Here is a 27,812-nt window from a genome sequence, read left to right as displayed (position 1 = left end):
TTCTTGATAGTTTTTCATGACCATCTACCATATGGCCGTAAAAAGCGACAGCACGGTTCACCCAGAACTGCGAAAAGTGGCGGAAACAGAAGAATACCTACAATAATAAAACAGGTCCAGAGCTGAGCTCTGGCCCCGTAAATATCGACTTTGATGTACAGTGGTCGAATAGTGGTTTGATAGTCGAATATTTGAATATTCGATTATTCTGTTAATGCTTATCATCCTGTCAGGGTTCATCAAGAGAGATCAGAGTCTCCTGTACCCAGCTGTGTCTCCATGAAGAGTGACAAGTCCAAGGATGGACTTTTTAACTTCAAAGATGAACACCACTCAACTGATCAGAGGTCAGAGTCTAAAACTAACAGAAAACAACATAGATATACAGACAGACAGACAGACAGATAGACAGACAGACAGACAGACAGACCAAAACAAGTCCCGTTAACCAAAGTAAACTAAACTATAACGTTTTGTGACTATATTTATTTTTTATAGCCAAATGTAAAACATCACAAAACACTTTATTAATACCTGAAATGTCAAGTTATGAAATGTGACTAATGGGAATTAATTTACTCTCTACCATCAGAGGTCAGAATGTAAAATAAACGGAAACAACAGATGATTTTGTTTGATTAGACTCTGCTATGCAGAGGTCAGAAATCATAAGATTATTGATCTGACTATTCATATTCGTTGATTTTGCACATCTCATCCAGTGATGGTTTAAAAAACAAACAAACACTCACAAAAAAACAGTGATACAAATACATGATTGGACCTATTTGATCCCGCTTGCTGCCCTAGTGGTCAGACTTGAGTGCAGGGGTGTAGCTTGTGGCATATAGACGCCATCCAGGGCCCCACACAAACAGCTTGGAGACGCAGACACACAGCCACGCATGCGCGCGACTCTCTATTGTATATTAGGATAAAATGTGACTAATGGGAATGCATTTAACAACATACACATTTTTAATATGACTGGTCTCATGTCTATTAACTACTGTCACTAGTTGAAGAATAAATATAATATTTCACCTTCTTATCATCCTGTCAGGGTTCATCAGCAGAGATCAGAGTCTCCTGTACTCAGCTGTGTCTCCATGAAGAGTGACAAGTCCAAGGATGGACTTTTTAACTTCAAAGATGAACACCACTCTACTGATCAGAGGTCAGAATGTAAAACTAACAAACGACAGACAGACAGACAGACAGACAGACAGACAGACAGACAAACCAAAACAAGTCCCGTTAACCAAACTTATCTAACCCTAGTGGTCAGACTTGAGTGCAGGGGAGTAGCTTGTGGCATATAGACACCATCCAGGGCCAAACACAAACAGCTTGGAGACGCAGACACACAGCCACGTATGCGCGCGACTCTTTATTGTATATTAGGATAAAATGTGACTACTGGGAATGCATTTAACAACATACACATTTTTAATATGACTGGTCTCATGTCTATTAACTACTGTAACTAGTTGAACAATAAATATAATGTTTCACCTTGCTTATCATCCTGTCAGGGTTCATCAGCAGAGATCAGAGTCTCCTGTACCCAGCTGTGTCTCCATGAAGAGTGACAAGTCCAAGGATGGACTTTTTAACTTCAAAGATGAACACCACTCAACTGATCAGAGGTCAGAGTGTAAAATTAACAGAAAACAACATAGATACAGACATACAGACAGACAGACAGACAGACAGACAGACAGACAGACAGACCAAAACAAGTCCCGTTAACCAAAGTAAACTAAAATATAACGTTTTGTGACTATATACATTTTTTATAACTAAATGTAAAACATCACAAAACACTTTATTAATACCTGAAATGTCAAGTTATGAAATGTGACTCATGGGAATTAATTTACTCTGTACCATCAGAGGTCAGAATGTAAAATAAACGGAAACAACAGATGATTTTGTTTGATTAGACTCTGCTATGCAGAGGTCAGAAATCATAAGATTATTGGTCTGACTATTCATATTCGTTGATTTTACACATCTCATCCAGTGATGGTTTAAAAAACAAACAAACACACACAAAAAAACAGTAATACAAATACATGATTGGACCTATTTGATCCCGCTTGCTGCCCTAGTGGTCAGACTTGAGTGCAGGGGTGTAGCTTGTGGCATATAGACGCCATCCAGGGCTCCACACAAACAGCTTGGAGACGCAGACACACAGCCACGCATGCGCACGACTCTCTATTGTATATTAGGATAAAATGTGACTAATGGGAATGCATTTAACAATATACACATTTTTAATATGACTGGTCTCATGTCTATTAACTAATTAACTCTATTAACTACTGTGTGTGTGTGTGTGTGTGTGTGTGTGTGTGTGTGTGTGTGTGTGTGTGTGTGTGTGTGTGTGTGTGTGTGTGTGTGTGTGTGTGTGTGTGTGTGTGTGTGTGTGTGCGCGTGCGTGCGTGCGTGCTCTACAGAGACCACCAGGAGACATCCCAGGTTTCCAGTGGTCAGTCTGCTCACGAACATCAAACAGAAGTGGACTCCATATTTAAGGTCTGTTAATGTACAACAACACTGTTACAGAGAGGCCCTCTATTACCAATTTATTTTGTACGTGTACATTCTAACCTACTGTAAGTGATTGAAGTATTGAGTATTTGCACAGTGCAATTTTCACAGTAAAGTACTGTAATTAATGCAGTCATGGTTTTAATGGTTTATTGAATACATTTTAACCCGACATTTTGAGTTGTCTTGAGCGTGTGCGATTGTTAAGGATATTGCTATGTTGTAGTGTGAAAAAGGAGTTATTACATACCCTTTTAATATGATTGCATGTGGTAGTGTTTTAGGCAGATTTGGGGAGGTAACCTGGGGAATGGTATGGGCCAGCCAGGTAATAGGTACCCACCAGTATATAATGGAGTCAGTGTATAAGAATTAAACTTCACTAGACCATACCCGTGGGGGGATATGCACACATGATTTGTTAACCCGGGAGCCAGCGAACACAAAAACGCTAATAAACAGCTGACATTTGGGGAAAGCGAAAAACGGGCTTCGCTGTTGCAATTGCTCCAGGCACTGAGGAGAACCAGGCAGAAGAGATTCTGGGCTCACCACTATGAGCTTTGTGGAATTATAGGAGGATGGTTGAAGGTCACCAATGGACTTGTCCCCATTGATGTGCCCGCTCGGGCATTTGCAAACACCTTTTCTTTATCTACAAATCAAATGAAAAATCAATAGTTGTTCACAATAGAGACATTTAGGGGGGATAGTAGGAGAGAATTACCTGCCACTTTGCCGCAGGTAATCCACCGTTTCGGATTCAGAAAACAACAAAAGTCATGCTTTGACTGTACTACGGTACACAGCAGTTCACCTGTTATTAAAATTAGGGCCATTAATCTTTAATCCAGTGGACTTTTAATCAATGCAATGTTGTTGTTGTTTTTATTATTATTACGGGGCCAGGCTCAGGCACTGAGCTAGGCTCCGTTTTGATATTGGCATTATTTCTTGTTCTTCTTCTTCTTCTGCCGGTTTTGGCAGTTCTGGCTTACCGTGCATACGCTTTTTACGAAGCTCGGCCATATGGTAGATGGTCATGAAAAACTATCAAGAAATAATTCTCACACTCATTCGTCAAAGGGTGGCGCTATAGCAGTCAATTGAAAGTGCCAGCTTTTAACAAGTACAACTCATGCCCTGTTTGACCTACAGCCAAGAAACTTCTATACATATGCGTCTCCTCTTGCTGAACAACTTTCACACTCTGACTTTATACCTCTGACCTTTAGATCTCCCACCATTTTGAATTATATGAAAAACAGTAATTGGCTCATAAAGGCTTAATGTTTTCATTTATGGAAAATCCGCCGCTAACGTTTTGTCGGCATAGGTCCAAAGTACATGTGTAGAATGTTTAGTGCAGATTGCTCTAAAATCCCAGGAGGAGATTTTAACTATTGCAGTTTTATGACAATTATTCATCTGCCCCTAACACATACATGCAGACTCACATTTCTTTGAAACTTTGCAGTAATGTAGAGGGTCATTCCAAATATCACTGAAACCAATCTTACTCCAATCAGCCAAAGGGGGGGCGCTATAGCAATTTTTTGAAAATGCTAACTTTAAACAGGAATAAGTCATACCTCGTTTGGCCGAAAGTCGTCACACTTGCTTACACTTGTGCCTTGACTCATGAGGAACACATCTATCACTTTGACCAGTAAGCTCCGCCCTTAGATTGTCCGCAATTTTGAGCAATTTGAAAAACACTTAAACCCAGGATTTTTCAGTTATTTGGGTGAAACTGTATCATCTGAGTGAGCTCCTTTTTCACTCGTTCTGGTCTTTTGCTCCAATGGCTTCTCGCTTCAGCATCTGCCTCTGGATCTCAGGGTCGGCGGTTCAAGCCTCACCTCATGCTGGCTACTTTTCAATTGTATCGCACAAAACATGACTATCAATTAATGCATGTGCAACTGTTAAAGGTAACATGAAATGCTTCTTTGAGAGAGTATGTTTTTGCAATGTATGACATACTTCATTGTGAAAATAGCCGATCTACAATCTCACAACTTTTCAGATAGCAACGTGTTGTGAGCTTGTGGATCGGCTACTTTCACTCGTTTTCGTTCCGAGGAGACAACAATTTATCTTTATTGGTAAATGGTTTGTGAACCAGTGATCTAGAGTAGTTCGGGACACAGAGGCTTGGTTCATAATGAACGGAAATACTTATAAATGTCAACAGACACTATCAGGGAGGCCATATATCTAGCTCAACGAGAAGAGAGGCAGCCTTTGAGTCCGTAGGTCGCTGGTTCGATCCCTGTCCCCGACAATGTATTGAGGTGATCATGATTCGGCATTCGTAGGTTTACGCATAGTGTTTCTTGAGGATAGGCTTAGGCGTTGTTACTGAGGTTAGGGTTAGTGAGGGTTTAAAATGCTCATGTTAATTGCATGGTCTTCTTTCTCTCAAGTTCAGTCTTCTATGTTTCTATGGCTTATTGTGCATATTACTTACCATTGCTTCTTTCTTTTTTCTCTCTGCATTCCCTGGCCCCGCTTATTGCTGCTTGCAGCTATATTTGTTATTATTATTATATATATTTTTTAATTATTATATTTTGTGTTTCAGCTGGTTGAAGAGAAGCTCGTAACATTTGTTAAGGAAGAGCTGAAGAGGTTCCAGAGGGTCCTGATGACAGATTACCCAGAATGCTTAGAGAGTCAGAGGAATTTGATAGACAGTGAGGAGGAGCATAGGAGGAGCTTCAGAGAGGAAGCTCTGAAGACCACACTGCACCTCCTGAGGAGTGAGAAACAGGAGACACTGGCTGACATCCTGGAGAACAGTAAGAACATTTTTATTTACAGCTTGAACATAGTAGAGCAGGAAGAAAGTCTTTATTCACAACTTGAACATAATGGAGCAGTAAGAAAGTCTTTATTTACAGCTTTAACACGATGGAGAGCACTAAGAAAATATGTATTTAGAGCTTTAACATGATGGAGAGGACAAAGTATGTTAATATGATATATTCAAACAACTCTGTGGTAAATTTCTCTAAGGAGATCTCTAGGCTGCAAAACTACTAGCTTGTAACTTATTGCTGAGAGATCATTATTTTTGTCTTATTCCATAGATGTAAGAATAATTGTAACACTAATTAAAACAACATTTTGAATGCAATTTTGATCTTAACTGTGAACTTAACTTTTTAACACATAGACTGCCAGAATTAAAACATCGTTCTTCGTCCCCTTGCCAGCAAAACAAGCGATTTTACTGTACTTTTGAAAATTCATGGAATATTGTCCGTGACCGCTGTCCCCACGGAGATCGGTGTATTACACGCACAGGGCTGTCGTAGTACAGGAAAAAGAATATATCCGCTCGTCGTAATCCATTGCATAACTGCCATTTCAATGAAGATTGTTTTTGCCATAAAGCAACAGGAACGGAGAAAAGGCGATTTTGAGCAAATGAGCTTTTATGTTTTTAAATGACGTCAATTCCGGGTCTGACGTCATCAGCCAGTGAAAGCATCATTCATAGCACCCTCTGCAGTAATCACTGAAAACATGTTTTTTTTTAAAGGACCTAAATATACATCCTTGGCAGCCTGCAGGCAAGTGTTGTATTTGAAAGGACGTAAATATACGTTCTACAGTTACTTTGTTCATTGACACACAGACACAGACACTCACTGACAGCACAAATGATATTACCCTGTCACGCTGTGAAAAATGCTATGCAAGAGAGAAGTGCTCACCAGGCTTGCCTTACCATATGGAAATAATAATGGTGGCATGTTTCTGGTGACACATGTTGGTGTGATCGGCCCCTTATGCATGCATGCATGCTTCCCCACTAGCGGAAGGGCCAAGTCCAATACTTTACTGCCAAATAACTATCTAAAAAAAATACTGGCTGTATTGCCATGGGATTGTCTTTGAACCTTCAGGAACCACAGAGGATGGCTCCTACTGATAACTGATGACATTAGTTATTATGTACTTTCATATAGCATTAGGACACTTGCACACATTTGATTTGATTTGATTTGATTTATTTGCACAACATTTTTGTATACATTTACAGGACATGTTAGTTATTTCCGAGGGAAACATTATGTGATAGTTGTTGTGCCGGTGAGGTAAGAAACCCTGGGGGGCTTATGTGAGAACCTCACCGTTTACATTACATATGATAAGAGTTATTTAATATTAAAAACAAAGACAAACAGAAAAAACAAAAACAAAAACAAAATATAAAAAGTATATACATATACCTATGATAAAGGGTATAGGACATCTGATAAAAAATAAAAGTACAAGACTGAGCAGAAGAGACAGAACAAAACAAAACAAAAGCAAGAAGTATTGAACAAAGCAAAACAATTATGCTGTTACATATTTATGTGAATATCAGGATGAGATGATTTGGAAGCTGGTCTAGTTTTCCATTTGGGTATTTAACTTACTTATTAGGCTTCTTTTATAAGTAGGTAGGGAGGATGTGGTAGCCTCCAAACTGAAATGGGCATTCCATAGTGAAACCCCTTTGTACTTGATGGTGAACTGCCCCCTATTGGTGGTATACAGCGGGACGTGCAGTTGGTTTGCACTTCCTTAGTATGTTCTTTGAATAGACAATCTTATGTAAACACAATTGACACAAGGAATTGAGACTCTCACTTCTGATGATTATAGGAACATTTGAATCACAGAGATTCATCGAGAATTAGGAGTGAGGGAGACGTCTGAATGGTGTGCGCCCGGAGTAACTCCAGACATTTGCAGGCGTACTCTAGTGGAGGTGTTAGGACCCAAAAATAGGCCGTTGACTTCAAGTCATGATACAAAGGTCCCCTTTGGTATGGAAGTACCTTAGGGCCATAGGAAAACATTTATCCAAAGAGACGAGTTAGATCACCCTTCATTTCTGAAATATACACGTTTTTAAAAATGGCCGCCACCATTTACAGCAATACAGCAGAACCAATATCTTTGCTTCTGTTAAAGCTATAATAATAATATTGGTGTCAAAGTGTACATTTTTGGGGTCAAGTAATCCAATTCAATAGGTTTCCAGGCAAAAAACCCAATCATTTTCTTATTGCCATTGAAAACAGGGGTAAAATATGCACATTTTAATAGAAAAATACGTTTTAACAGGGTAACTTTCCATTTATTTCCCCTCTAAAACTTTAATTTAGTTTTCCCTTTGGCATGGAAGTACCTTAGGGCAATAGGAAATAAATTATCCAAAGACACAAACTAGATAAGACGTCATTTCTAAAGTATGTGCGTTTTAAAAAATGGCCGCCGCCATCTACAGCAATACAGCGTAGCCCATATCTTTGCTTCTGTTAGAGCTATAATGATAATATTGGTGTCAAAGTGTACATTTATGGGGCCAAGGAATACAATTAAATAGGTTCCAAGACTAAAAAACCCAATAGTTTTCTCATTACCCTCACAATGGGGGTAAAATATGCACATTTCATCAACAAAATAAGTGACAACAAGGTGCCATTAAAATTTTCCCCCTATAAAAAACTTTAAGAAGTACAACCTCTTATGCACATGCCTTATGCTCTATGTGTATCTGTCCAATCTAGGAACCCAGTCAAAAAAAGGAAAAAACAGCACCCTCTTCTGTTTTTTTCCTTTGAATTTGACTCTGGGGGGGACCTCCCAATAGAATGTGGATAACAGGATGGTGGCCATTAGGTCCGCCCTCAGCCCTCCACTTCTGGTCTACGTGTCTTTGTTTACATTCCTAACATTCCTAACTATACACGTTGTATCAGGAGCTCCCGACAGATTCAGCTGCGGAGCTCTGAATCTGTCTTGAGAGATTAGTGTCTGTCTGACTGTAAGTGTATATGTCTGACTGCTATCACCTGAGAGTTACACCTGTTGCTGCCACAAAACAAATTCTGCACCAGGGACTGCGACACTTTGATTAAATCAGAGGTGACAGAAAATCTGAGACACTTTTGAGGTTCAATTTGAGGTTTGTATTACTTTCTCATTGAATACAGAACATTTGTTATGTTAACTGTGCCATTAATGATCAAAAAGTGGACAGAGCAAGAAGAAGACATGAAGAGTCTGTGAGCCCAGTAAAAACACAGTGCATGAATAGTGGTGGCAAGTTCACTGCACAGGCTATACTCTCATGCTCATCATCATCCTCATGTGAACAAACCACACCGTGTTTCTTCTGTGGTGAAGTTGGCAACAGATAGGAACTAAGGACGGCTTCCACCCTGGGATTGGATCGAAAAGTGAAATAATGTGCTCAGGTGCTGGGTGACAAGTGTCTGTTAGCTAAACAAGCTGCCGGTGACATGATAGCTATGGAGGCAGTGCATCATCGTGCATGCCTGACTAGGCTCTATAGAAAAGCAGAAACCGCCGTTGTGACACGACAGAAAATAAGAGGAGCACATGTCCTCAATGAATTGTTTGAGTCAATCAAGTATTATTAAATGTAACACCACGCGCCTTCGTGAGGATATTGACATCAGATCTGTGCGACTAGATCGTGGCTGGTCCCTGTTATGTTGTTTGATGATGACCTGAAAGCTGTTGTTGGCTTGAAAAGCAACACATCTACTGATGTCTCCATCATCTTCAGAGCAGCTAAAATCCTCCGGGAAGAATATCTTCTGATGAAACAATAATTTACAGGTTCCTTCACAGCCTCCTGATTCAATCCCTCCCCTGCTGCGATTGTTCCTAAAGATGCTTCTGGATGAATAAGGTATTGACCAGCCAGCCCCTGAACCAGAGAAGTGCCAGGTTGCTACATCAATTGGGCAGCAAATCATTTACAAATCTGTGAAATGCAGATCCAAGAAATATCCGTAGTGTTAGTTGTCACATAAGAGAAAGGGAACCACAGCTTCACTGTATCTGGCAATGAATCTGCACCTGCATACTGGCAGTAAACACCAGGTGGATACCATGCATAAGCGAGGTATGTGTGTATCATGTGATCGCTTGAAAACATTGAGTACAGTGATCAATCAGTGGGAGCAGATTGGTGTGGTGGTCCCACCTCAGGCAGTTAAGGGTGTCTTCACCAATGGTGGTTTTGACAACATTGACCACAACCCATCATCAACAACAGCAAAATCAGCCCTCCACGGGACATGCATTAGCATTCAGCAGCACTTCCCGTCAGATGACCAACAAACAGCCAATCTCACTAACATCCTAGTTCCAGCTAAGATGGGGAAGAAGCATGTACAATCCTTGCCAGCTTTCTACACAACAATGGATCTGGATGTTTCACTCCAAACTGATGTTCCTGCCCTTAATACAGTCATCCTCAGCTAGCCTCTTGTCCTCTCAGCAACATACTTGAAGAAGGCTCCCAGTGGTTGGAGAGAGTCAGACACCTTGTGGGGAAAGACAACCTTGAGGATGAATGGATCTCATGGGCTGCATATTATGCAAGCATTGCAGAGCCTTGTTCAGCCCCCCCATCCAGATCATACATACTGCCACTGTTCATAGAGTCTCCTACCAGTCCCGCTATTTGCGGATTATACTAGGGTCAGTCCACCCTAGGTGGACACGCACTGACCTTTTGCACCTTAATCCCATGTATAACGCACTGACTTTTTTTGTCTTTTTTATTGTGCTCTTTTTTCTCTAAGCACCTTAACGTCCATATGTATATCATGCACAGTATAAGTATAACATGCACAGTATACATACTGTTGTGATGGGCACATGAGCAGTACAGCCCTGTGGCACCTGTATCTGTGAATGGGTGTAACATGGGAATCAGTTACCTATAGATTTGAGATAGTGATTGGACGTGCATTGTATTGTCACGCTGTCATTGGCTGTACCTGTGTGCTGTGCTAGTTTGATAAGGGACGTCAGCGTTTCCTAGTTCAGTGTGATTAGGGTTTCTGAGTGTTCAACAGCATGGACGGAGCGTCTCCCGTTCTGTGCTAGAACGAGCTAGGACCCAAGTGATATAACACTCACCTGTTACCAACAAGTTGTATGTTAAAGTTAATGTGACGTTTATCATCATCCTGACCTGACCTGCATAATTGTAAAGAACTGTATTCGCCCAGTAAAGTCTACTAACCTGGATAAACGTTGTCGTGCACCTCCTTACCCACTCCTCTACACCCAGCAGCACGACAAATGGTGTCAGAAGTGGGATAAAGACATCAAAGGTGTGTAGAATCCGGGAATACAAGTTAAAAAGTCCAGAGAAAAGTTTGTTTTGCAAGCCAGCTGTATGCACGTTCCGACGGCCGTCGCGTTACAAACGCAAATGAGCTGCAGCTGCTGCGTGTTCAATGTGATCCGTGTGTTTGCTAAAATACTCCTGATAACTACATGTGCAAGAAAGAAAAGTGTATAAATCCATTGACTGTAGAAGACGGCTGTAGGAGACAGCTAGTGCATGCCAACAAGTGCTTTAGCTGCGCAGCACCGCAAGGAAGCGGCGACGTTGGATTGACTGTACACTGTAAAAAATATTTTTGGGTGACAACCGAAAAAAAAACTCAAAAAATCAACAAAAATGGCAGGAGAAGGGGAAGGAGCAGAAAACGTTGTACCAGCATCAGCTATTGATCCTGACCAGCCCCCAACATGGCTGCAAGCACTATTGACTAACCAGAATCAGCAGAACCAACAACTCCAAATGCTGTTAGCCCCTGTCTTGGCACAAATTACTGCAAGCAGCAGCAGCAGCACAGTAGCTCAACCACCCACATCAGGGGATGGAGTCCAACAGCCCCCACCAGCAGCAGCCTACAGAGGGGATGGAGTCCAACAGCCCCCATCAGCAGCCTACAGAGGGGATGGAGCTCAGCAGCTCCCACATACATCAGCTGCTTTAAGAGGGGATGGGTGGGAGAGGACCCAAAACCCTGCACAGGAAAGACGATCACAGTATTCTGATGCTCCCCTACCTTTCCCGTGGGAAATCCCAGAAAGGCCCCGTGAGCAGATTACTGGCCCCTTTGCAGCGGAGCTGAGTGTAATAGAACAGCGAGCACGCACCTCTGGTCCTCCCAGAACAGGCCCTCCTGCAGAGCCAGATGTTAGACGCAGAGGCACTGAGCGTGGAACCCAGCACTTACAGCCGACCTCCACTGGTGAGCAGAGGTCCAACAGCTCTAATCGTCAGAACCAATACCCTATGCAATACCCTATGCAATTTCCCAACGCTAAGCTAGCCATATTTGATGGTACTGATGATTGGGAGTCCTTCTTACTACCCTTTGAGCGCCAAGCCAGGAAGTATGGGTGGGGCTCGGTGGAAAGTGTGGATCGACTGCATGAATGCCTAAGAGGAGCGGCCATACGTTATGTTTGCTCACTGCCTGAAAACATCAGAGAAGACTATATTCTCTTGAGAGGCCAGCTTAGCCAACGTTTTGGTCAGCGGGACCCCCCTACTACAGTCAGGAGAAAGCTGGGTGAGCTTCGACAAGGCAAGGAGTCCACGGTTGAGTTCGCGGAGGAGGTGCGCCGTCTCGTTACCCTTGCTTACCCAGGCGTGGATCTAGAGCTACAAGACCAGCTAGCAACAGATACCTTCCTCAAAGGACTCAAAAACCAAAAATTGGCATAAGAAGTCATGAACCGTGACCCAGGCTCCCTGGCTGAGGCGCAGAAACTTGCAGAGGCTCATGACCACAACTACAGAGCCACTATGGGACGAGAGACTGAAGGGAGGAGTAGAACGCGACGGATATCCTGGGCTGACGAAGAGGCTGACGTTGAAGATGTGCCAGCAGTGTCACGCAGAGTGCAAACCCCACAGTACGTTACCACAGACCAGTTTGCTGCATTGACAGGTCAAGTTACTGCATTAACCGACCAATCCAAGACCCATACCGACCAATTCAAGACTATAATGCGGGCATTGGAGAACCTGCAGCTGCAGTCCAAAGATTCTCAAGCCAACGCGACAGAGTATCGACGTGACAGACAAGGTCCCCGCTCCGGGCAGCAAGGCCGCATGCGGTCTCAGTCCCCGAGTCCCACACGTGGCCCGACAGGCCCGTGTTTTAGGTGTGGAGAGGAAGGACATTTCCGTAGAGACTGTGTCAGACCCCATACCCCACCCCCTACACAGACCAAAGTTGGACAAGAACACGACCAAGTCAAGCCTGCAGGTGGACAGGTCAGCCAAGGGGACAAGCCCCCTAGATTTCAAGTCAGCCGCACTGCAGCCAGAGGGCCAAGCCTGCAGGTTTCCTTAACTGTGAACAGCATCCCTACCCATGCTGTGGTGGATACTGGAGCGGAGACCACTGTCATCTCAGAGGACCTGTATAAGCAGCTGGGAGACCAGGCTGACCTACAGGAGACACACCTCGACAACGCAGGGGTGGGAACAGGCATGGCAGCCAGACGTGGATTGAAGGTCACATTCAAGATCGCGTCTAAAACAGTTGAATGGGAGGTCCATGTAGCCCCTATACGTGACTCTGTCCTGCTGGGCCTAGACTTAATGATGGCTACAAAAGTCGTGATCTACGCCCACGGCAGGGTTTTCATCGGCGATGAGCTGGTGCCATCCAAGATAGTGGGAGGAGATGGACCAGACTACTGCATATCGAGAGTGATCCTGGAGAAGCCTACCACCATTCCTCCAGCATCTGAATGCATAGTGTGGGGCGAGGTTGAGGATCCAAAGCCAGGAGTCCCCGCTGTACTGGAGCCGCTAAGCATCACTGAAGCTGTGGCCTCCGGAAGCGTCGCTACAACCATGGAGAAAAGAGTGCCCGTTAGGCTCTGCAATCTCTCAAACAGCAAGGCTGTATTGCAGACAGGAGCCTGTCTTGGCCTCTTGGTCGAAACGTACCCGGAAGAGTCCCCCTATCTAACCAGTCCAGTTTTAGAGGACGAGAAATGCAGTTCTGGTGAGCAGGTTGGAGGCGTGAAGGTTCCAGTGATTAGGAGGGTGGCAACAGCTACAGACCTACCCGAGCACCTTCTAGACCTGTATGCCGCTACAAGTGAAGCACTCAATGAGGAGCAGCAACAGTGGCTCATTGAGTTACTACTGATGTACAGATCCCTCTTCGCAGAGACAAGTACAGACCTGGGGTACATGTCAGCTGTGACTCATAAGATCGACACCGGGGCGTCCAGGCCAGTACGTCAACCTGTGAGAAGAACACCTCTCGGGTTTCAAGGGGAAGAGGAAGCGCATCTCAAGGCCATGCTGGAAGCTGGTGTCATCACCCCTTCAGCCTCAGAATGGGCATCCCCCGTGGTGCTAGTTCGTAAGAAGGATGGAGGAGTGCGTTGGTGTGTGGACTACCGCCGCCTTAACAGTCAAACAGCCAAGGACGCGTACCCCTTGCCGAAGATTGAAGAGTGTCTGGATGTGCTTGGAGGAGCCTCCGTCTTTTCGACTCTCGATCTCCAGGCTGGATATTGGCAAATAGCTGTCGATGACAAAGACCGTGAGAAGACAGCGTTCATCACCAGATACGGCCTCTATGAGTATACACGTATGCCATTCGGGCTCTGCAACGCCCCAAGCACCTTTCAACGGGCCATGGAGCTGGTCCTACGTGGACTTCAATGGGAGACGTTGCTAATCTACCTGGATGACATTATCATCCTTGGGAGAGATGTCGATGAGAGCCTGAATCGACTTGCAGAAGTTTTCCACCGCCTGCACAGCTTTGGCTTGAAGCTGAAGCCATCCAAGTGTCATCTGCTTAAAGATGAAGTGTTGTTCCTGGGCCATATTGTCAATGGTGATGGAATCCAGCCAAATCCAGCGCTCATCGGGGATGTTGTTACATGGCCAACACCCACCAGTGTCCCAGAGCTCCAGTCGTTCCTAGGCCTGTGTAATTACTACAGAAAGTTTGTTGCTGGGTTTGCGGAGATCGCCTGCCCACTAAGCATCCTTCTCAGGAACGACACAAAGTTCCTGTGGGCAGAAGAACAGGAAGCTGCATTCACAGAACTGAAGCAGAAGCTAACAACGGCCCCGGTGCTGGGGTATCCGACAGCAGAAGGGAAGTACATCCTTGACACAGATGCGTCCGCCCACAGCATTGGAGCTGTGTTGTCACAACTTCAGTGGGGTGAAGAGCGAGTGATCACCTATGCCAGCAGCATCCTTTCGCCGACACAAGAGAGATACTGCGTCACCCGGCGTGAGCTGCTTGCTGTTGTCCGCTACACTCGGCAGTTCCGCCACTACCTACTTGGCAATAAATTCCTGCTGCGAACTGATCACAGTAGCCTCACTTGGCTGTTCCGGTTTAAGCATCCAGAAGGTCAACTGGCCCGCTGGCTGGAGGAGCTAAGCCAGTACGACTTCGACATCGAGCACAGGGCTGGTAAGCGCCACTGCAATGCTGATGCCATGTCCAGGCGGGGTGCAGAGAGCGTCGACAGCTGTGATTGCTACCAAGCCGGCAAAGATGTAACCAACCTCCCCTGCCTGGGGTGCAAGTACTGCCGAAGACTTCACGAGCAGTGGGCAAGATTCGAAGATGACGTCGACGACATAGTGCCACTGGCAGTGAGGCGCGTCGTCACAGAAGAGGAAACCGTGAAAACTAACGGTGTCACAAATAGTCCTGGAGAGGTAGAGAGCAGTCCTGATGCCTCAGAACCTGAGACTCCGACCGTAAACTGGTTGCAACCACTCAGCCGTGTAGAACTGGCAGAAGCACAGAATTCAGACCCTGTCCTCTCCATTCTCCACAAGTGGAAGGAGTCAGGGGCTCTGCCCTCAAAAGACCAAGTAGCACTGGAGAGCCCTGCAGTAAGGAAGTTCTGGCTGTGCTGGCCTCAAGTTGAGCTGCATGGAGGAGTTCTATGTTACCGCTGGGAAAGAGCAGGAAGTGACACAGCCTCTTCTCTACTGTTAATTCCAGCTTCAATGAAGAAGGAAGTGTTGGAAGCTGGCCACAATCCACCTCAGTCTGGTCATTTGGGGGAGGGAAAGACCTTGGAGCGTCTCCGGCAAAGCTATCACTGGTATGGAATGGGAGGAGATGTCCATCTGTTCATCCAGAGATGTCAGCACTGCAATGCCCGAAAAACTGCAGGACCCATGAAGAGAGCAAAGTTGCAGAGCTACCAAGCCGGAGCTCCTATGGACCGTCTCCATATGGACATACTTGGTCCATTTCCAGTATCCAGTTCAGGAAACAAGTACATCCTTGTCCTCATTGACCAGTTCACTCGATGGGTGGAGGCGTTCCCTGTTCCCGATCAAGGAGCTGAAACGACAGCCAAACGTCTGGTGTACGACTTCGTAGCGCGCTTTGGTGCCGCCCTGGAGCTGCACACAGATCAAGGCCGAAATTTCGAAAGTTTCCTGTTCCGAGATGTGTGTAAACTCCTCCAGATCACGAAAACCAGAACAACTCCGTATCATCCGTCTTCCAATGGGCAAGTAGAGCGGTTTAACCGTACACTGCTCCAGATGATCCGCTGCTACGTAGACCAAAACCAGAAGAACTGGGATGAACACCTTCCACTCCTCACCGCAGCCTACCGCAGCTCTCCACATGCAGTCACCGGATTCACTCCAAACAGGCTGATGCTTGGCAGGGAAGTACACCAGCCGCAAGATGTATGGTCTGGTGCAGCAGAGATGAAGTCAAACAGGATGGAGGTACCAAATTTCCTCCACAGTCTGCAAGAAGGATTGCAGGAGGCTCACAACACAGCAAGAGAGCATCTGAGAACAACCCAACAGCGACAGAAGAAGGTCTATGACGTGCGAGCTCAGGAGAGAGCTTACAATGTTGGAGATCTGGTGTACATGCGGGATACCACCAAGAAGAAAGGACAAAGCCCCAAGCTCAAGCCACCCTGGAACGGCCCATATGTTGTGTCTACACGTTTTGGTCCGGTCCTCTACGAAATACAAGGGCTTAAGCGCAAGAGCGTGATGCACCACGACCGGCTAAAGCCCTATGACAGCGAAGTGATTCCTGCATGGATCAGACGTCAAAGAAATCGAGTCATCCAGCAGGCCGACAACTCTACAGAGTCCCCACCAGAAACAGAATACGGACTGGAACTACCACTGACTGGTGATGGAAGCAAGGATGCTTCAGACTCGTCGACGGAGCAACGCAAAAATGGAAGCAAGGATGCTTCAGACTCGTCGACGGAGCAACGCAAAAATGGAAGCAAGGATGCTTCAGACTCGTCGACGGAGCAACGCAAAAATGGAAGCAAGGATGCTTCAGACTCGTCGACGGAGCAACGCAAAGGTGGAAGCAAGGATGCTTCAGACTCGTCATCGGAGGGACAACAAGAGTCGATAAGAACACGCCTTGGGCGTGAAATTCACAAACCAGGGAGATACCAGAGTTAGACTGAGTTAGGAAGAAGAAAAGAAAAAAAAAAGGAAAAAAATGTTTATAAGTGCAGTATTTCAGTCAGGAGCAGACAGGATGTGACCATTGTTTTGTGTTAAAAAAAAAGAAATTAATCTGTACTGTTTATTGAAGTTCAATTGATGCTGCTATACTTGCTGAAATGTGAAAGAAGCCTGTGCATTTATTTGAAGTTATTTCATGCTTTATTTTGTACACTTGCACGTGTACTGAAGGGACTCAGTACTCTTGGAGGGGGGTTGTGTTGTGATGGGCACATGAGCAGTACAGCCCTGTGGCACCTGTATCTGTGAATGGGTGTAACATGGGAATCAGTTACCTATAGATTTGAGATAGTGATTGGACGTGCATTGTATTGTCACGCTGTCATTGGCTGTACCTGTGTGCTGTGCTAGTTTGATAAGGGACGTCAGCGTTTCCTAGTTCAGTGTGATTAGGGTTTCTGAGTGTTCAACAGCATGGACGGAGCGTCTCCCGTTCTGTGCTAGAACGAGCTAGGACCCAAGTGATATAACACTCACCTGTTACCAACAAGTTGTATGTTAAAGTTAATGTGACGTTTATCATCATCCTGACCTGACCTGCATAATTGTAAAGAACTGTATTCGCCCAGTAAAGTCTACTAACCTGGATAAACGTTGTCGTGCACCTCCTTACCCACTCCTCTACACCCAGCAGCACGACAATACATTGCTGCTATGCTCAGGCACCTTAGTTTTTTTTAATTATCTCAGGTACTTTGTAAATATGTAGATAACTTGTCTGGCCCTCTGTTGCTCTCTTGTTCTGACCTCCTTCCCACTTGCCCCCCACCCCTCTTCTTCTCCCCCCCCCCTCTTCTTTCTATGGAAATTAACGTTGCGATGGGAACTATGTACAAAAACGAATTTCACCCACTTTTTTACCTTGTAAACCTGTGATGTGACAATAAAACTGATTCTGATTCTGATTCTGATTCTATGGCTTGGCTTGGCTTGGCATCCAATGAATGTCCTCCTTCAAGCAATCAACTACCTAAATCCAGGTCAGACACCAGTCATGTTAGCTGATCAACCCCATTCACACTTGCCAAAAAACGTCAGTGGAAGTTCCCCCAGACAGAGCTTGGTGAGGACTCCTTCCTAGTTACATAGGGGGTAATGCATACAGAGAAGATGCTCTGGATTGTGTCTGGAGACTGGCTGGATGAATGGCAGTGGATGGACTAAAGCTCTCACCAATAGTGATATTTCAACTAGTGGCAAAGCTCAGTCTTTCATTGGTGTTGACCACATCTGCAGAACCTGGTACATGCATCAGGTGTCTGTAGCTGCTCTGTACTTGTGATGAAGGCTTATGAGCGATATTTGGAAAAGGCAACAACGTCGAGCCCCCTCTTCCTTTTGCCATGAAAATGGCTTCAATTTCAATTATTTCAAGGGACTTTCAAGGGAAAATGATTCGGGATTTGTTTTGCCTTGAAACCTAATTAATTGGATTCCTTGACCCTAAAAATGTATATATTTCAGAAAATGAAGAGTGATCTTATTTGTCTCTTTGGATCATTTCTTTCTTAGTGCCCTAAGGTACTTCCATACCAAAGGGAAAAGTACATAAAAGTTTTAGAGGAGGGGGGGTAAGTTACCATGTTAAAACGTATTCTTCAAATGAAATTTACATATTTTTACTTTTACTTTATTTGTTTATTTAGACAGGACAGAGCATATTAATGAACGTCACATGAACGTAAATACACCGGATTTAGCAAAGATGCTAATTTTCATCCGCAGTCCTCACACAAAACATAAAAACATAAAAACAATAACATCAGAAAACAGACAAACGGTGAAATACAATTACATTACATCACATAGCCTAAAAAAACCAAAAATTTGATCACAAATGGTTGCAGCTTTGGTTTTCAAGCAACCATCTTTTCACATATTTTACCCCCCGCTGTCATGGCAATTAGTAAAGCATTGGGTATTTTGCATTGAAACCTATTTAATTGAATTCCTCAACCCCAAAGATGTACAATTTGACACCAATATTATTACTATAGCTCTAACAGAAGCAAAGATATGGGGTCTGGTATAATAGTGGTTAATTGTCGTCAGCCTTTTTTTAAAAAAACACCTATATAAAGAAAATGAAGGGTGATCTAACTTGTCTCTTTGGATGTTTTTTTCCCTATGGCCCTAAGGTACTTCCATGACAAAGGGAAAAGTAAATACAAGTTTTAGAGGGGGGGGGGGTTAAGTTACCCTGTTAAAACGTATTTTTTTTAATGAAATTTGCATATTTTACCCCCCGCTGTCATGGCAATTAATGAAGTATTCGTTTTTTTGCATTGAAACCTATTTAATTGAATTCCTTGACCCCAAAAATGTACACTTTGACACCAATATTATTATTATAGCTCTAACAGAAGCAAAGATATGGGGTCTGGTGTAATAGTGGTTAATTGTCGGTGGGCATTTTTAAAAAACGCCTGTAAAAAAAAAAAGAAGGGTGATCTAACTCGTCTCTTTGGATAATTATTTTCCTATGGCCTTAAGGTACTTCCATACCAAAGGGGACCTTTGTATCATGACTTGAAGTCAAATGTTGCTTAGCACCTCCACTACTCTCCCAGACGGATTTGGCCTAGTGGGAGGTCTGAGAAACCGCTATGTGCTTTCCCATACATGTGTGGGCAAGATAGTCCACACACGAGGATAGATTTGTTCATATACAATAATACATAAATAAATGCCATGAGCTCGAAAATCTCACAGTATCAATACCGTGGCTATTTATAACGCGGTAATACCGTAATACGGTATACCGTTACATGCCTAATTGTAAAAAAGTGCCTGCCCACCAAGTGTCTCTTTAGGGAAATCATCATACAAACGGAAGCAACACAAATAAACAACAACATTTCTTAAATGACCCTGTGAATGTGTTGAGGTGTCACTGAGCAAGACACTTAACCCCTAACTGCTCCATGCTGCGCTAAAGTCTGACCCCCTGGGCAGCAATCAGCTGTGTGCAACTGAAAACAGAATATTCCCTGTGGGAACAAATAGGTCTAAATTACTTAGTATTATTATTGATGTCTTCCAACTTTTCTTTGGCAATTTAGAAACCCTTGCTGCTGTCAGTCAACAACAACTCAAGTCTAATCTGAGGAAGAAGTGTCAGTGTTTGTCTGAATGGATTGCAAAAGAGGGAAACCAAAAAACACCTCTGAATCAAATCTTCACAGAACTCTACATCACAGAGGGAGGGAGTGGAGAGGTCAATAAAGAACATGAGGTCAGACAGATTGAAACAGCATCCAATAAACCAGCTAGACCAGAAACTACAATAACATCTGAAGACATCTTTAAACCTTTGCCTGGGACACGTGAACCTGTCAGAACAGTGATGACGAAGGGAGTGGCTGGCATTGGTAAATCTGTCCTAACTCAGAAGTATGCTCTAGACTGGGCAGAAGACAAAGCCAAACAAAATATCCTCTTCATGTTTCCATTCACATTCCGAGAGCTGAATTTGGTGAAGAAGAATTACAGCTTGGTTGGACTTATTCATCATTTTTTTGGTGGAAACAAGGAAGCAGACATCTCCAGCTTAAAGGGGTCCCAAGTTGAGTTCATCTTCGATGGATTAGATGAGTGTCGGATTCCTCTATTCAAAAACAATACGATCTGGACTGATGTCACAAAGCCAACTTCAGTGGACGTTCTTCTGACAAACCTTATCAAGGGGAACCTGCTTCCCTCTGCTCGCATCTGGATAACCTCACGACCTGCAGCAGCCGATCAGATCCCTTCTGAGTATGTTGACAGGGTGACAGAGGTGAGGGGGTTCACTGATCCCCAGAAGGAAGAGTACTTCATGAAGCGATTCAGTGATGAGAACCAGGCCATGGAATTCATCTCACACATCAAGACATCACGGAGCCTCCACATCATGTGTCACATTCCAGTCTTCTGTTGGATCACTGCTGCCGTTCTGGAGGACATGTTTAGAACAGAGGAGAAAGGACTGCTGCCAAAGACCCTGACTGCGATGTACATCCACTTCATGGTGGTTCAGTCCAAACAGAAGAATATCAAGTATCATGGCAGAGCTCAGGCACTTTCTGACAGGAATAGTGAGGCTATTCTGTCTTTGGGAAAACTGTCTTTTGAACAGCTGGAGAAAGGTAACTTGATCTTCTATGAAGATGACCTGAGAGAGTGTGGCATTAATATCAGAGATGCCTCAGTGTATTCAGGAGTGTTCACGCAAGTATTTAAAGAGGAGCTTGGGCTGTACGAAGACAAGGTGTTCTGCTTTGTTCATCTGAGTGTTCAGGAGTTTCTCGCTGCTCTTTATGTTTTTCGCTCCTTCGCCAACAGTGGTGTCAACGTACTGTCGGAACAACAAACAACCTCCAAGTGGTCCAAGCTATTTGAAGAAAAACCTAAGTTAAATGACCTCTACCAGAGTGCTGTAGACAAGGCCTTACAGAGTCCAAATGGACACCTGGACTTGTTCCTCCGTTTCCTGCTGGGCCTCTCAGTGGAGACCAACCAGACACTCCTGCGAAGACTGCTGAAAAAGACCAGGAATAAGTTCCAGACCAATCATGACACAGTCAAATACATCAAGGAGAAGATCAGAGACAATCTCTCTCCAGAGAGAAGCATCAATCTGTTCCACTGTCTGAATGAGCTGAATGATTATTCTTTAGAGGAGGACATCCAACAGTACCTGACGTCAGGAAGTCTCTCCACAGACAAGCTCTCTCCTGCTCAGTGGTCAGCTCTGGTCTTCATGTTGTTGTCTTCAAAAAAGGAGCTGGACATTTTTGACCTAAAGAAATATTGTGCTTCAGAGGAGGCTCTTCTGAGGCTGCTACCAGTGCTCAAGGCCTCCAACAGAGCTATGTAGGTGCACTGATAACTTCATACATTTCATATATTATGTGATATTTCTTTTACAGAAAATGATATACAAAAATATTATCATTAATACTTCTTCAGGCTGAGTGGCTGTAACCTTTCAGAGAGATGCTGCAAGGAGTTGTCATCCGTTCTCAGCTCCAACTGTTGTCTGAGAGAGTTGGATCTAAGTAACAATGCCATACACGATTCAGGAGTATATCTGCTCTCTGCTGGACTGGGGAGTCCAGACTGTACACTGGAAACTCTGAGGTAAGTATTCCTGAAGCTGCGTTGAACAGGTGAAGATTTATAATAATTATAGGGACTTTAGTTTGAGAAGTGGACTACATTTTCAACAGACAAAATAGCTTTCTATATTTAATGCAAGACGATTTGCTAAACTTTTCACTCTGCATGTGTTGTGTGTTTGTGTGTGTGTGTGTGTGTGTGTGTGTGTATGTGTATGTGTATGTGTGTGTGTGTGTGTGTGTGTGTGTGTGCGTGTGCGTGTGCGTGTGCGTGTGCATGTGCGTGTGCATGTGCGTGTGTGTAGGTTGTCAAGGTGCCAGGTCACAGAGAAAGGCTCTTCTTCCCTGGCCTCAGCTCTGAAGTCCAACCCTTCCCACTTGAGAGTGTTGGACGTGAGCAACAATCATGCAGGAGACTTAGGCGTGGCACATCTCTCAGCTGTTATGAAGGATCCACACAGTAGACTGGACACCCTTAGGTATTAGAGACTTGATCTGTGTGTAAATGTCCCCATCTCTTTGTGAATCTTATATCTGAACTGGCCTTTAGGCTGTCATTACAGTAAAGACCTGATCCTGTAATAAAAAACACACAGACATTTGTCTGTGGGAGAATGTACTTTGCATTACTGAACTTATACAGCTTTGAGTTTAATGAATGACTATAAAAGAACATTGCAGCCACAGCATTTATATTCAGAGATGTTCAGTTGTGATCCATGCTCAGAAAAAATATTAACAGAGCCATTTAGGTGCACTGATAACTATATATATATACAAAACGTATTGTCACTAATACTTTTTCAGGCTGAGTGGCTGTAACCTTTCAGAGAGATGCTGTGAGGAGTTGTCATTCTTTCTCAGCTCCAACTCTAACCTGAGAGAGTTGGACCTATGTAACAATGACATACACGATTCAGGAGTAGATCTGCTCTCTGCTGGACTGGGGAGTCCAGACTGTACACTGGAAACTCTCAGGTAAGTGTTCCTGAAAATGTGTTGTGCAAGTGACAATTTTAAATAAGCGTATATAAAGTTTATTCTGAGAAGTAGACTCTTTTAGTTTTTAACAGACAATAATAATGTATTTATTTAATGCAGGAACATGTGTGAAACTTTTCACTGTGTGTGTGTGTGTATGTGTATGTGTATGTGTGTGTGTGTGTGTGTGTGTGTGTGTGTGTGTGTGTGTGTGTGTGTGTGTGTGTGTGTGTGTGTGTGTGTGTGTGTGTGTGTGTGTGTGTGTGTGTGTGTGTGTGTGTAGGTTGTCAGGATGTCAGGTCACAGAGAAAGGCTTTTCTTCTCTGGCCTTAGCTCTGAAGTCCAATCCCTCCCATTTGAGGGTGTTGGACATGAGAAACAATCATCCAGGAGTCTCAGGCGTGGCACTGCTTTCTGCTGTTCGGGAGGACCCACACAGTAGACTGGACACTCTTAGGTATTACAGACTTGATCTGTGTTTGAATGTCCCCATCTCTTCCTGAATCTTTGATCTGAACTGGTCTGTAGGCAGTCATTACAGTAAAGACCTGATCCTATATTATAAAACATACAGATATTTGTCTGTGGGAGAATGTACTTGACATTATTGAACTTATATAGCTGTGAGTTTAATGAATGACATAAAAGAGCATTGCAGCCACAGTATTTTTATTTAGAGATGTATCAAAGTTGTGGTAGATCCATGCAAAAAATAATAACAATGAAAACATGTCCACACATGATTTAAGTAAGAACTTAGAAATACAGCCCATGTCAAGCAAAGCAGCACACAATAACATGGTAACATGTAGAATATTGCTTAAAAGTATTTGATTAAAAATTACATTCGATGCAGATTTAGTTCTCCTCATTTCTATGGACAGATGTAGCTATAAGGAGAGCACATTTTTGGAACGCAAGTTATTTCCATTTCTGTTCAACAAGTAGGTGTGCTACCCGACCACAGGACCTAAATGTTTCAATAGAAGAGTAAGGAGACCACCTCCAACCACCACAGTGTTAGTTATATTGATTAAAGTTATACTGAATTAACATTCTCCCCCCTATGTAAAGTGTGTTGAGTACTTAGTTACTATTATCATCATTATCATTATCATTATCATTATCATTATCATTATCATTATTATTATTATTATTATTATTATACTCCACCATACAAATGTGCTAAATGTAACTTTTTGTTCACAAAAAAAGTTATGGATTGCAGTTTTAAGGGATAGATGAGTATGGATAGTGTACACCAAATATGTACTCCACAAAAGCAGGCAGTAAACAAACCATAGAACCACACTACTCGTCGGGCCTCATTCACTAAACTTGGGTCCACACATATTTTGTACTTATCCGCATATATCTTATATCGCATATCTGCACCTTTCCACGTTCGTCTTTTTGTCCCTGGATTTTGATCCGCTCGGGAGTCGGGAGCAGACTTATATGCCTCAAACCTTTCATATATGTTGAAAGAATAGAATAACTTCTTCTTAATGCAAAATCAATTAATAGTGCCAAACCTGAAATAAAATATGTATGTGCCCAACCGTATTTTGTCAACACATAAATGTACAATTTAGGCATTTACAGTAGCAGACGCAATCAATCCAGAGCGAGTTGTAGATCGGCTATTTTCAATGTATGCAGTATATAGGTTTAAGGAGCTCATACTGGCCTAGTCTAGTGCCTACAATGCTTCTTTTGGGCTTGTTTTCCTAGACCTGTTTGCTTATTTCTAACGCTGGTGCTGAAGAAGTTCAACTTCGTCTCTCGTCAAAAATACAGATGTCGTCGGCGTCGTTGTACATCTGCTCTGTCTGGAAGCGAGTCCCTCGATTGCACGAGGGATCAGCTGAACGTAATGAGAATATGAAGTTTACAAAGTTTAACCACACCACCAAAGAATAGGCTAATAAACATGGAAAGGATATTAAATAAGCCTTTTCTACTGAACATTGCGCACTTTACCGAGGTAAAAAGATGATTAATATATCTCTGCCCTACGTCGGAATGGGGAATGGATCTGTTCTGGACACAGCTAGATTTCAGCCATACTGTATCCTTCCTCGTCAGATGGTAAGACATGCGTTCATGTAATATGGTCAATAATATAGAAAATGAATAGCGCAACATTGTAGTTATCTTGATGAAAGTCTAATAGGCGAAACTGTGGCCACACAGTGCTGAGGCATCTAATTTGCATCATGTCTATAATATGCATACAAGCAATAGATCGTTTAGGCTATATATTTCTTTTTTGCCCACATGTGTTGACAAATGTTGGGCACATATTTTATTTGAGGTTTGGCACTATAGCAATTTATTTGGCATGAAGAATAAGGCATTCTAATGACATACGCAAGCTTTGGTCCAGTGTAAGTCCTCCGTAAAAAATCACAGACAAAATATTATTGATGAATCACACTCGTGGGAACTTGCATAAATTCCTTTACGTTCAGAATATGGGCGTAAACAGCTTAGTGAATTGGGCCCCCCGTTTCTATAAGAATATGTAGACCTGACTTTGTCTCTCTTCCACCCGCAGTGTTGGACATGGTGGAGTGTGTTGGCTGAAACAAGGTTTAAGAAAGTGCCCAAAAAGTAAGTGTGAATTCTGTTTTATTCATGAAATCAAAGAGGCACACATCCAGCTATTTAGATGAACAGCTCATACACACCAACATGTGACATTCAGTTATTCACATCCTACTCTGAATGCAGATAATAACCATGATTTGTAGGCTAATACAGCTAATACTGCGTTCATGATGTATGGTGTTTTATGCATAGATACAATAAATAACTAATACAAAAGCCATATGTAATTGGAAGCCACTTACAGGCAAACAGAGTGGAATATCATTGGTATGTGATATAAATAATCGGTTTGATACTTGTTTGTCACGTGACTTCACTTCACGAAGAAAATGTGAAATGGTGTTAGATGTAGTATGCAGAATTACTGTAGGTAAGAGTTTTATGCAAAAATGTAAAGTGGGCAGGTATAGGTATATACTAATTAGAAATAAAGGATAATATGGAATGTAAAATACTAATGCAAAATAATGGACTAACACACTACTCAGTTTCTGATGGGACTTTATTTGTGAAATAAGCTCTAAGACTATAATAGTAAATATAAATAAACTAATATAAGACAAAGACAATGTGGTTTAGAAACATTTCATCACATTGAACACAGGTTCTATGATGGGTCAAATCCAGGTTCCACTGGTGGAAGCTCTTAACCGTTACAATACCAGTTTATACTGTAATTGTTAAAACTACACCATTACAATACCTGTTTACACTGTAAAACTATACCATTACAATACCTGTTTACACTGCAAAACTAGACCATGTGTGTGAGCAGAGCTGCCAAGTCTCACCCTTTGAGAGTGAGAGTCACACAATTTAACCTCTTCACGTGCCTCACGCCACACTTGTCATTTCACACACTTTCCCCCCCCCCCTCTCACTCCTTTATAATATTTTTTTTATTTAATTATTTATTTCCATAACTTGTTGCTTGAGGCATGCCGTAGTGGGTTATATCCCCCCCACTTCTGGGACGAAGAAAAAAGAAAAAGAAAATCCTCCGCAGAAAAACAGCAACCGGGTGGAAAACGGATTCGCCGACCGTGGCCGCCGGATTAGACCTGGGGCGAGGGTGTTTTAGGACGACGGTTCCATTTCTTCACCCATTAAGACCTGAGGCGATTCTTCAAAAATTCAAAAAAAAAATCTAAAACATTTTTTTTTCAAGATTAAAAAAAAAAGCAGATCTACCTCAGCACAGCACTCTGTGCCGTGCTATGAGCTTGTATATCTGCTAGTGACACAGATGCGTTCCAGGTCTTAATGGGTTAATGGAGAGGTGCGCTGAGAGATGGACAGGAGAGAAGAAGGACCCGCCGATGTTTCCTTTTTGCTTGATATTGTTTGATGGCAAAACAATCATCATGACTGATACACATGAAAGAAGAATTTTAAAGCTAAAAGAGAATTTTAAATTGTATGCATCGGTTCAGAATTTAATGAGTATACAGCTATAGTTAAATGTGAAGCTCTTTCTGCTATAAATATGCACACATGCATTCTGCGCCGCCCGTCGGCTGAGACGTTTCCTTTTTGCCACACATATACCCTTCATGGAGTAATTTATTTGTACCGAATTAACCAAGTTAAAGTAACAAAAACCCGAAATAAAAGGGAAAAAAAATGCAAACAAATACGCACATTTTCGCGTGCTCGCAGGTGATGACACTAAAGTCTCACTCCTAGATTTTCCTGAAACTTGGAAGCCCTGTGTGTGAGTGTGTGACGCTGATGGACTTTCAAATCCAAAGAGAGAGGTGGAGAGAGAGAGAGAGAGAGAGAGAGAGAGAGAGAGAGAGAGAGAGAGAGAGAGAGAGAGAGAGAGAGTCAAGCACGCATGCTCAGTGTTGCCATGTCCGCTAATTATAAGCGACATTGGCCGACTTTTCAGAGCGAGATTCAGCACAGTGTTGCCATGTCCAGTAATTATAAGCGACTTTGCCCTAACTTTCATAAAATGGTCTCTCTCACACTGTGAGGTGCCTGTGAGGTGAATGTGCGATGCAAAGTGGATGCTACGTCACGCTAGATGTGAGGGCCACGCAGCAGCCCGAACTTCTATAATAATGTGTCAGTCGTCTTATCATTGAAGATTGTCAATGTAGGCTATTGCATCTTCATGATATGAACTCCACTGTTGACTCTTTGTTTTTGATAGTTTTTAAAAGTTCCCAAAG

The 27,812-nt window shown here is 43.1% G+C and overlaps 2 protein-coding genes across 4 annotated transcripts in view; both read left to right on the top strand.

Annotated features, from left to right (window-relative positions):
* The window catches only part of LOC308080976 (uncharacterized protein), a 1,029,623-nt gene that overhangs the window by 53,458 nt on the left and 948,353 nt on the right, over window positions 1-27,812 (top strand). For all 3 annotated transcript variants that reach the window (XM_080457384.1, XM_080457383.1, XM_080457385.1), the window contains exons 3-5: window positions 234-347; window positions 1,064-1,177; window positions 1,536-1,649. In XM_080457384.1, the coding sequence (XP_080313510.1) occupies window positions 234-347; window positions 1,064-1,177; window positions 1,536-1,649 (342 nt within the window). The remainder of the gene's footprint in view (window positions 1-233; window positions 348-1,063; window positions 1,178-1,535; window positions 1,650-27,812) is intronic.
* The window catches only part of LOC308080979 (stonustoxin subunit beta-like), a 118,337-nt gene continuing 113,884 nt past the window's right edge, over window positions 23,360-27,812 (top strand). Inside the window, exons 1-2 of the mRNA XM_080457386.1 lie at window positions 23,360-23,479; window positions 25,583-25,638. Coding sequence (XP_080313512.1) covers window positions 23,394-23,479; window positions 25,583-25,638 — 142 coding nt within the window. The 5' untranslated portion in view covers window positions 23,360-23,393. The remainder of the gene's footprint in view (window positions 23,480-25,582; window positions 25,639-27,812) is intronic.

This window comes from Gymnoscopelus braueri (genome assembly GCF_963280865.1).
Source record: "Gymnoscopelus braueri genome assembly, contig: SUPER_24_unloc_1, whole genome shotgun sequence".
Taxonomy (NCBI): Eukaryota; Metazoa; Chordata; class Actinopteri; order Myctophiformes; family Myctophidae; genus Gymnoscopelus; species Gymnoscopelus braueri.
The sequence above is the reverse complement of the archived record's forward strand: the minus strand, read 5'-3'. Positions and strand labels throughout refer to the sequence as shown.